Source organism: Cervus elaphus, chromosome 1 (assembly GCF_910594005.1).
Source record: "Cervus elaphus chromosome 1, mCerEla1.1, whole genome shotgun sequence".
Taxonomy (NCBI): Eukaryota; Metazoa; Chordata; class Mammalia; order Artiodactyla; family Cervidae; genus Cervus; species Cervus elaphus.
In genome coordinates, this window is record NC_057815.1 from 98,265,447 (window position 1) to 98,276,218 (window position 10,772).

General features: G+C 42.5%; 1 protein-coding gene across 1 annotated transcript; it reads left to right on the forward strand.

Moving 5' to 3' along the window:
* The first annotated feature begins 327 nt into the window (after nt 1-327).
* LOC122703485 (membrane-spanning 4-domains subfamily A member 3-like) lies at nt 328-6,794 on the forward strand. The gene is made up of 6 exons (XM_043917779.1): nt 328-480; nt 1,303-1,440; nt 2,116-2,172; nt 2,416-2,574; nt 4,082-4,183; nt 5,832-6,794. The coding sequence occupies exons 1-6, from the start codon at nt 328-330 to the stop codon at nt 5,901-5,903; spliced, it is 681 nt and encodes a 226-aa protein (XP_043773714.1). The 3' UTR covers nt 5,904-6,794.
* The last annotated feature ends 3,978 nt before the right edge of the window (nt 6,795-10,772 follow it).

Below are 10,772 nucleotides of genomic sequence, written 5' to 3' on the forward strand. Positions count from 1 at the left end.
TTCATATGTGGATGTCCTGGACTGAAGAAAGGCAGGACCACATAATATACGCACGCGCATGAAAGAGAGTAAGGACAGTCTGCAGCGCTCCAGAGTGGGGCGCTGCACCCAGGCCTAGTATAACGGTCTGACGATGCCTACTACCTCAACATCAAATGGGATAAACAAGGCGAAACCTCTGCCCCGTTGGTGGAGAGTTGCTTTGATTTCTAGACAAAATGGAACCCTTTGGTTGAACTGAAAACAGAAAGCCGTTATTAGTTAGCAATAAAAGGGAAAACAGAAACACTTTGGGTTTCTTTTCTCTGACAGCCACCAAGACCCCAGATGGCCTCCCAAGAAGTTGATCGGACAGAGCCGGGGGCAGCCTGCGCTGGCGATGCCCCAGGAAGCCAGGGGGGCGCCGCGGGGGAGGACAGCTCTGCCTACCGGCCCCTCGGCAGGTCACAGAACCACCCGGAGGTGCTGCAGGTTCTCGGGGTGAGTCAGCCTCAGGTAACACATTTCTGTAAGGTGGAAGGCGACAACTATCGCACGGGGAACCTCGGTTATGTCTCTGTGGGGATTTCTGAGCTACTCATCGCTGGATCGACAATGTGCTTTAAGGGAAGACGGGGGCATCCTTTAAACCTGAGGAGTGGAAACGCAGAGGCATAATCTCACAGTGGGAGACATCCTATCACTGCTGGAGAATGGAGGTCACCGTACTGTGGCCCCAAGGCAGGCGGGGAGGCTAGTTTCACAGTCTGTCGCCTCCTTCACGCTGTGGTTTGCCGGGGGGCTCTGTGAGGATGCACACGGTGGGCTGGGCAGAGAGGGCGATGAAGTGTTGCCATCGGATCAGTGGGCATCGCAGGAACAGAAGCCTTCCAGAACAGACCTCGCCCAGTTAATCTGGCTTCAGTTTTGGACCATTTCAAGCTCTGATATCTCCTTTTTGAGGAAAATTAAAGTGATCTCTTCTCCAGATACCATATGATATCACTTACGTGTGGGATCTAAAACATGACACAAATGAGCTTATTTAAGAGACAGCAGCAGACACAGACAGATTTGTGACTGACAGAGGGGCGGGAGCTGGGGAGGGATGAACTGGGAGCTGGGATGAGCAGATGCAAACTATTATGCTAATACATATGTAGGAGGGGTAAACAGGGTCCTACAGCAGAGCACGGGGTCTGTGTTCAATATCCTGCAGTAAACCATGATGGGAAAGAGGAAATAAAATAAACAAGGCGATCTCTGCCCAGTGTGGGCCAGCACGTGACCATTGACGCTTTCTCTTTTTCCCTCCTTTCGCAGGCTGTCCAGATCCTGAATGCAGCAGTAATTCTGGCTCTGGGTGGCATCACTCATTCCTTAAAAAACTCTTTCCCACCCTCCGGTTACTTCTCTTTCTCGATCGTTTACACAGGTTATTCCATATGGGGGGCTATATTTGTGAGTATTCAAATTCCACTGACTGCATATCATTTCTTAGCTACCACTACTAGAAATGTACTTTGACAGCTTTTCCCTCAGATTTTAGGAGTGGCTTGGTAAATGTGAGATTTTTGAGGCAAAGAATAGATCGGAGTTTTGAGAAAGCCATGAACGTGTAGAGAATTTCATTGATCAAAATTAGATTCATAGAAATAATAGTAGATCAAAATGCTAATTTAAACATTAGGAGATATGTCCATATAGACATTTAGATGTATAAAAGTTTTTTTGGAACACCTAGTCCAATAAATCAAACACATTATCTGAAGCTTGGGTAAGAATATGAGAATGATATTAAATATACATGCATGTGTAAATAAATATTATTTACATTTAATGTAAACACAAGCATAAAGATAATTATATTACATTGAATATGTGTATTGTTGTATGTAAAACCAGGCATACCCATATAACCTGTAAAAGGCCAGATACAAAACAAAATGAAAGTCTTACACATTTATGCAAAATTTAAACTCATTTAAAATTGTACTTGTATAAATAATGAGCAAAATCAAGTGTAATTTTGTGTTCTAGAATGTGAATTTGAGAAGTTTTGTACAACTGCTGCTAGTTATCTGATAATTAAGACTTCATGTTCCTTTCTCTGCTTCACTTCCTATTTTCACACAGTTTCTTGTTTCGGGAATTTTAGCTGTCTTTGCTGGGAAAAAACCCACAAAAACACTGGTAAGTGGCCGTTCGGCCTCTTTCTCTGTGCTCACAGGGGCAGGAACAAGTCATCCGTTAGCAGTGGGAGAGCAGAGGCTGGGGAACCCGGCCGAGACCCTGAGTCTTGGGGTGGAGCCTCTTGGGTTACCTAGGCTACCATTGGGTGTGTGAACCCCTCTCAGTGGCTGCTTGTGTAGATAACTGTGGCCGCAGGAATCAGCGTGAGCTGCCTGTGTGAAGCAACGATTTCTTCTCTTGCAGCTGGAGAGCAGCTTTGGGATGCACATTGCCAGCGCCACCATGGCTGTAGTCGGGACTGTTTTTTTGTCCATGAATTTATTTGCTAACAAGCCATTACTCAAGGGCTGTCAGTCTTCCGAGCCACCTGACTTGTGCATTTACATGGAAGCCTCTTCAACCGTATGTCTTTTAAAATTATGTATAATTATGAAGAATTTCAACAATCCAAAGTATAGAGGAGCTAACTAATGTATCAGGCACCATGCTGCCTGGATGTGAATCTTGGTTCTGCCGCTTAGTAGCTTTGACTTGAAGGAGCAAATAAGATAACCTCTTTGTGTTTCAATTTTACCGTCACTGAAATGAGGATAGTAATAGATTAAATTATTACATGTATTATATGTAAAGATTATATGAATTAATATTTGATGAGCAATTAACACAATGCATACTGTATTAGATTATTATTACATACTGCTGCTACTGCTGGTGGGCTTTCCAGGTGGTACCTGCGGTAAAGAACCCACCAGTCAATTCAGGAGATGTGAGATGCAGGTTTGACCCCTGGGTCGGGAAGCCCCTGGGGGAGGGCATGGCAACTCACTCCAGCCTTCTTGCCTAGAGAATCCCATGAACAGAGGAGCCTGGCGGGCTACCGTTCATAGGGTTGCAAAGATTCAGACAGGACTGAAGCGACTTAGCATGTGTGCACACAGTGCTACTGACACTGTTACATTCCCCAGAGAGATTACATTTTTAAAGTTTTATTTCACAGTTTTCCTAATGGAACTAACTTGGGAGATTTACAATTTTCTCTGTGGTCTGGAATTTTCAAATAGTGACTCACTGAAGCTTTGAACGGCTTTACTTTTGAATTTATTTGAATGTGGTATTTTAAAAGGGAAATTTTTTCAATAGCCTTTCCAAAGTATTTTTTTGGTTTGTGTTTACGTGTTCTCCCTCTTCTACAGTCAAGTGAGAAATTAATATTTTCCTCCAAATTTTTACTTTCCCATGATTTGTGAACTGTTTTTCACTGACTTAATCTTCCTGTTTGCTGATAATACTCATGGAAGTCTGAGTCCTAACTTTCTCCATTATATTTTTAATAATCTAAGTTTGTATTTGTATGGGTTTGATTTTGTGGGTATGTGTGGATTTTGGAAGTATTTTCTCTCCAGAGGGATTAGCGTTTGTTTCTTCTAGGTGCCTCAGTGACAGTAGAAGGATCACTAGTCCAGTAATTTTGTGTTTCACTTTTCAGCTTACTATTTTAGTTTGTAGGAATACTGTAAATGCCTAAACCTCTAGGAAGTACAATTAAAGAACTGATGAAAGGGTCCCTTTTGTCCCTTTTCCTAAGCTGCCCATACATCTCCTGGGTTTACTACTATTCCAGTTGGTAGATGTTAATGGTAATGTCTGCACTTTTTGCCTCTAGAGCTGTTTCACATGGGTTGATACAGAAGTACGATATGTCTCTCTTTCCAGGAAGAAGGTTTACATGCTTTTAGATGGACCTTGTGTCTCATGTAGAGTGTTGGGTGTGGCAGGGTATTAAATCTGACTTGTGATTCACTTTGGCCTGTTTTATGGAGGGTAGGTGTCATAGTCCGGTTTCCTGCTGGCCTCTCCTTTTCCTCTGAGCGTTTCCACTGGGTTTAATATGCGGCATCACATCCCCCAGGGTCTCGTGTCACTGATGCTGGTCCTGGCCTTGCTGGAACTGTGCATAGCCTGCTCTGTTGCAGTCCTGTGGCTCAAAGCAAATTGCTGTCATTTAAGAAAGGTGGGTTTGTTTAAATGACTTACAGTTCACAGGATCTGCACCCTCCCTCTAGGGTTTGAGATTGTCCCTGACTTCTGGAACTGGAGAGAAACTGTCATATGATAATGACTTGTGGGGTTCCTGGAGTTATAGCTCGTACAAATGTTAGACTTGGCATGAAGGTTGGAAAAGAATTCTAACCTAAAAATTTAAGAGGAAGCAGTGTATTTCATCTTTCAGAGCATACATTTTTTTAAATTAATTTTTACTTTTTATATAATGTTTAAAGATGACGTTCATTTTATAGTTATTGCAAAATATTGGCTCTATTCCCTGAGCTGTATAATTCATCCTTGAGCCTCTATTACACCCAAGAGTTTGTACGTCCCACCCCCTCACCTCTATCTAACCTGTCCTTCCCTCCCCACTGACAACCACTAGTTTGTTCTCTACACCTGTGAGTCTGCTTCTTGGTTTCTTATTTTCACGTGTTTGTTGTATTTCCTAGATTCCACGTATGTGATATCATGCAGCATTATCCGTCTCTGTCTGACTTATCTCACTTAGCATGATGTCCTCCAATTCCATCCATGTGGCTGCAAAATGGCAAAATTTTATTCCTTTCTATGGTTGAGTAGTATTCCAGTGAATATATCTATACTGTACATAAGTATCTGTGGGTGTGAATATAGCCATATGAATATCGCTGCATGTTCTTTCTCCATTCATCTGTTGATGGACACTTACGTAGCTTCCACATCTTGGCAATTGTAAATGATGCTGCTGTCAGCATCAGAGTGCATGTACCTCTTTGAATTAGCATTTTGGGTTTTGGGGGCTGTATGCGCAGGACTGGAACTGCTGAGTCATGGTGGGTCTGTTTTTATTTCTTTGAGAAACCTCCATACTGTTTTCTACCGGTTTACCTTCCCAGCAACAGTGTAGGGTGTAGGAGGGTTCCCCTTTCTCCACATCCTCATCCACATTTGTTACTTGCAGACTTTTTGATAATAGTCATTCTGACAGGCGTGAGGTGATATCTCATTGTGGTTGTGATTCGCATGTCCCTGATGATTAGTGATGTTGAGTATCTTTCCACGTGCCTGTTGGTCATTTGTATTTCCTGTTTGGAAAAATGTCTACACAGTTCTTCTGCCCATTTCTTAGTGTTGTTTTTTTTTTTCTTTTGATGTTGAGTTGTATGAGCTATTTATACATGTTGGATATTAATTCCTTATTGGTCATATCATTTCTAAATAGGAGCATATGTGTTTCACATGGATAGAATTAAATTATTACTTTTTAAACTTGTTACTTTCCAGTTATATTTCCAGGAAAAACCACAAATTCTTTCTGGATTTTAGCTATCTTAATTGTAAAATGAAAATGTTCTTGTCCATTTTTTTTCTTAAAACGTTTTATTTTGCGTTGGCATATAGCCAGTTAACAATGTGATAGTCTCAGGTGAATAGTGAAAGGACTCAGCCAACATATACTATTTTTGTTCATTTCTAATGCTTGCTGTAAGGACTATGTATATAATATTTGAACACAGTGATAATCAGTGAATGAGTATTGTTGGCATTGATCATGATGATAATATGAAGGAATGGAAGGAGAGGGCCGTGTTGCTCCTGTTCCTGGAATTTGATGTTGTTTTACTTTCCAGGCAATTTCCTCCTTTCCTGATCCTGAGGAATCAAGAATGCCTCCTAATGAAAGCAAGGAAATTCAGTCTTAAATCTCCAGTGAGTCGTGCTCCATCCAGGAACTCAAGAGAACATGAGCCTGTGAACCACGTCTCTGCTATCGTGGTGCCCGTCGTGAGAAACTTGGACATTCAACTCAGTCCTTTCTGTCCTGACAATAAACTCCCTCAAAAGTCCTGGGAATGGCAGGACAACTGTGCTTCTCTAGGCATCCTTTCTTTTGTAACTGCTATGATGACCACGCTAAAATTGTTCCCAGAAATCAGTTCTCTTTCTTCTTCCTGCCCGCTTCATTGTCTTCTAAGGTTTAAAAAAGGCACAGAGAATACTTCCTATTTCCTATATTCTATATTCCTATATAGAATATTTCCTATATTCTATAGGAATAGAATTCTTCCTATTCCTATATTTCCTATTTTCTAATTCTTTCTAAACTCCAACTTCCAACCACCCAGTGAGAAGGAAAAATGAGTAAGATGTTTTTCCATTACAGAAAAATGCTTCTTGACTTTAGTTGACACCAACATTGCAAAAACTGTCCCAAAAAAATCACCAAAATAACATTAAGATAAATTTTTACTATATTTGAGGTAGAAGGGTCAAGTCTTGAAGTCCTTTTTTTTTTTTTTTTCAATGAGCTGCTGAAATTCACACATGTCTGGATACAAAAATGATGCCTTAGATGGGGGTCTTTGAGAGCAAAATCAATATTTGTCCTTCAAAGGACAGTGAGAATCTGTAATGCAGAGAAGAAAGAATTAAGGCTTTAGAATCTTACAAACCTGAGTGCAAATTCTGATGCTGTGTGAACTTAATCTCTCTCATCTATTTTTTTCTCATCTGTAAAATAGGTATTACAGTACCAACTATCTTATTCATTGTTATGCAGATTAAGTAAAAATAAAGCAGATGTGAAAGTAGAATCACAGCTATTTGATAACGATGCTGGTGGTGGGGGTGGTCTTTTTGTGCTGTGAAGGCTGAGGTGGATGGTGGTCAGATAGGCGTCATTAATGATGGCAGAAACCCTCACACTTCCATTGTGGCTCCTCCCATTCCCTCCAGTGACATCCATGACCATCTTCTCAGGTAGCAATTTGGTGTTCTTTTTGATATCTCTGGCTCCAGATTTGTATATCTACTGCTGACGGACTTATATTTCTGCTTTATAAATTAATTTTCCTCCCTTGAGAGGGAACTGAGCCATCCACAGTGTCCATGAAGTCACACCTATAAGGTTCTTTTAGCTCCCTGTTTGCCATATGTGCAAAGATTTTTCTGTAGTCTTCTCTACTAACAAATCTTGCCTCTCCAGATAATACATATATGTAAAATACACATAATTTGTGAAGAAATGCATACATACACATTAAATATAATTTGTTTCTTTTTTCAATCCATTGAACAATTATCCGGAAAGTGCCTACTATGTGTCATGTGCTCTACATACAATAGCCAGTGAGCCACAGTCTCTGTTCTCTAGTTGCTCTTTGTGGGAGATACAGACCCACAGGAACATACCATTATAACGTGGAGCCCTAAGTGCTGTGATAGGAAGAGCGTAGGAATCTTTGGAAGCTCATAGAAAGAGTTTCTAATCCAGGTTAAAGAGATGAAAATGACAATTTTGGGGAGTAGACATTTCTCCTAAACTGAGATTTTTTTTTTTCAGAAACATTAAAAATTTTATTTACTTATTTGGCTGTGCTGGGTATTCGTTTCAACATGTGAAATCTTTAGTTGTGGCATAGGAAGTTTTGGCTCATGAGATCTACTTCCCTGACAAGGGATCAAACTCAGGTCCCCTGAATTGGGAGGGTGGAGTCTTGGCCACTGGGCCTCCAGGGAGGTCCCCTAAACTGAGATCCTAAAGATGATTGGGAGTTCGCATGATGAAGGGAAAAAGAAAGAAGCTGGACATATGCAAAAGCCTCTAAGCAGGAGAGAATTGGGGATATTCGGGGAAGAAACCAGAGGCTTTAGTGTGTCTGACTTTGATGCGTGAGGGGCAGATGGCAAGAGCTCAGTTTGGAGAGAGAAGTGTGTGCCTTGCAGGAGACGAGACAGACAGCAAGCAAGGTACCGTGCATGCCCCTGCACACAGCACCATCTGAGGGAAGGCCAGCCCCCCACGCACCTCTCCAGGCGGACCCGTGGGCGCACTGCTGCCTTCACCCCGGGGAAGGAATGAGCTTGCCCCTTCCTCAGGGCGAGTGCAGGCAGGGGCCTTTGTTCTCTCCCCCCTCTGCGGCAGCGGGCCCCAGGAAAGCCTTCCTGAACGAGAAACAGAGCAGCTGAAACCAATGCGTTGCTGTTGAACTGGCTCGCGTGGCCTTGAGAGTGCTGACTTTCCACTTGCAGTGAGATGAACACAACTTTGTTGGCTTGGAGCAGGCTGTGGTGAAACTGTTCACATCCTGTGTGTGTGTGCTTGGTCACTCACCTGTGTCCACCTCCTGGCGAGCCAGTGGACCGCAGCCCGCCAGGCTCCTCTGTCCGTGGCTTCTCCAGCCAAGAACACTGGAGTGGCTGTCACTCCCTCCTCCAGGGGGTCTTCCTGACCCAGGGGTTGAAGATCCTGCACTGCAGGTGGGTTCCTTCCTGCCCAGGGCCAAGTTCCACCCACCAACCCTAGAAAGCCAGTTGCTACATACTTACCAACACAACAATGAACAAAGACGGACAGGTCATGTGCTTACTTGGAATTTAGGAATATCATTGCAGTTGCAATGCAGAGTGATTTGGAATGAGTAAAGAGAAGAAGGTTGGTGAGGAGTCTGATACAGTGAACCGAACCATTGGTGAATAGACCAGTGGAAGGAAAGGTATTTACAGTAACATTCGTATTATCATTTTTCATTAATCCTACTTTTCCTATTATAAAGTTCTAAAATATTTTACAACTTTGATTTAAAAATCATAGACTGATTTGGTGGGACTTGAAATATTACTGTTATTAATATATTAAATGGTATCATTTATATTTTGCTCTTCAGGTCTTATTTTATTCTTTTTGATTATATAATGTTTTCCTTTATCTTGTTCATCTTTACATCTTGCTCTTACTGATGTCTACAAATGAAAGCAATTTCATTTCTTTCTTAAAGGTCAGTATAGGCCCTGCCTGGTGGCTCAGTGGTAAAGAATCCACCTGCCAGTGTAGGAGACGCTGTTTGGTCCCTGGTCCGGGACGACCCCACATGCCACAGAGCAACTAAGCCCACGTTTCACAACTACTGAGCCTGTGAGCCACAAACAGTGAGGCCACAAGCCACAACTACTGAAGCGCAAGTGCCCACGCTCTGCAACAAGAGACGCCTCTGCAATGACTGATCCACGCCGCAGCTGGAGAATAGTCCTCTCGCCGCAGCTGGAGAAACACACTTGCAGTAACAAAGACCCAGCGGAGCCAAAAATAAATAAAAATATAAATTATAAAAAAGATCAATATCTGCACTCACACTTTTTTCTCTTATTGAATTGGCGTGGATAACTTCTGTGACATTGAAAAGAGGAAGAAATTTGCTCTTTGACCTCTATCCTTGTTTGCTCTTGAGCATATGTGCACGTGCGTGTGTGTGTGTCTGTGTGTGTGTGTGTCTGTGTGTGTCTGTGTCTGTGTCTGTGTGTGTCTGTGTGTGTGTGTCTGTGTGTGTGTGTGTCTGTGTGTGTGTGTGTGTCTGTGTGTGTGCGTGTCTGTGTGTGTCTGTGTCTGTGTGTGTGTGTCTGTGTGTGTCTGTGTGTGCGTGTCTGTGTGTGTGTGTCTGTGTGTGTGTGTGTGTGTGTGTGCGTGTCTGTGTGTGTCTGTGTCTGTGTGTGTGTGTCTGTGTGTGTCTGTGTGTGTGTGTGTCTGTGTGTGTGTGTGTCTGTGTGTGTGTGTGCATGTCTGTGTGTGTGCATGTCTGTGTGTGTGTCTGTGTCTGTGTGTGTGCGTGTCTGTGTGTGTGTCTGTGTCTGTGTGTCTGTGTGTCTGTGTGTGTGTGTCTGTGTGTCTGTGTGTGTGTGTCAGAGAGAGAGAGAGAGACTGGGATGCCTTTGGGAGTGTCAGAAAACACCCTGAAGCGATGGCAATTCTCAATCCGCAGTAGGTAAGTTCGTGCATATTTAAGTGACCTGAGCATTCAGTTTGAGAAAACCATTGTCCAGATGGGATCTGAAAGCAAATTTCTTTGGAGTTTGGGAAAATAAACCGAGTGTATATCAGAGAGAAGAAATTTTGCTTGGTCAAGGAGGAAGCCGGATGATGAGTGAGTGAAGAGAGTGGACAGACGTGCCTCCAGAAGGAGGAAACACATGCGGTGGGAGGAATGTTAGCACTGTTATCTCCTCCTTCAGGCGGAGGCATGGTTAAAACTCATCTTGATAATTTTGCCCCCACCAAAAAAAGGCACTTTGGTATATGTTTCAATGTTTAGTGTTGTGAAAGATCGAGGAGTGTGTTTACACAAAGACCCAAAGTGAGGGCACAGAAGATGATAAGCGTCTCAACAGTGGGAAGGAGCTGGTGAAAACTGGGGTATGAAACCAGTTGAAACTCACAAGATGCATCTCAGTTACTGGTTTGCATTTTGCAAGTTTCTGTTGAAAATTCTCACAAAATAGCCTTGTGTCCAAACACCAAAGATCATCCTCAATCTCTTTCCTCTCTAAGTCTCAAGTTTAGTTTCTGATTATTCTCTGGAAACATAATGAAGTATTACATACTGCTCCCAGAAAGCACCATAAGGAGACATTTATTTAAGGTCTTTTCTAGCAGATATGGTGTGACTTCGCTAAGGGAGACGTGAGAGAATGAAAAATCCTGAGGCTCTATTTAAACTGAAAATAGAGCTACCTTGTGATCTAGCAGTCCCACTCCTGGGCATATATCTGGAGAAAATAATAATTTGATAAGATACATG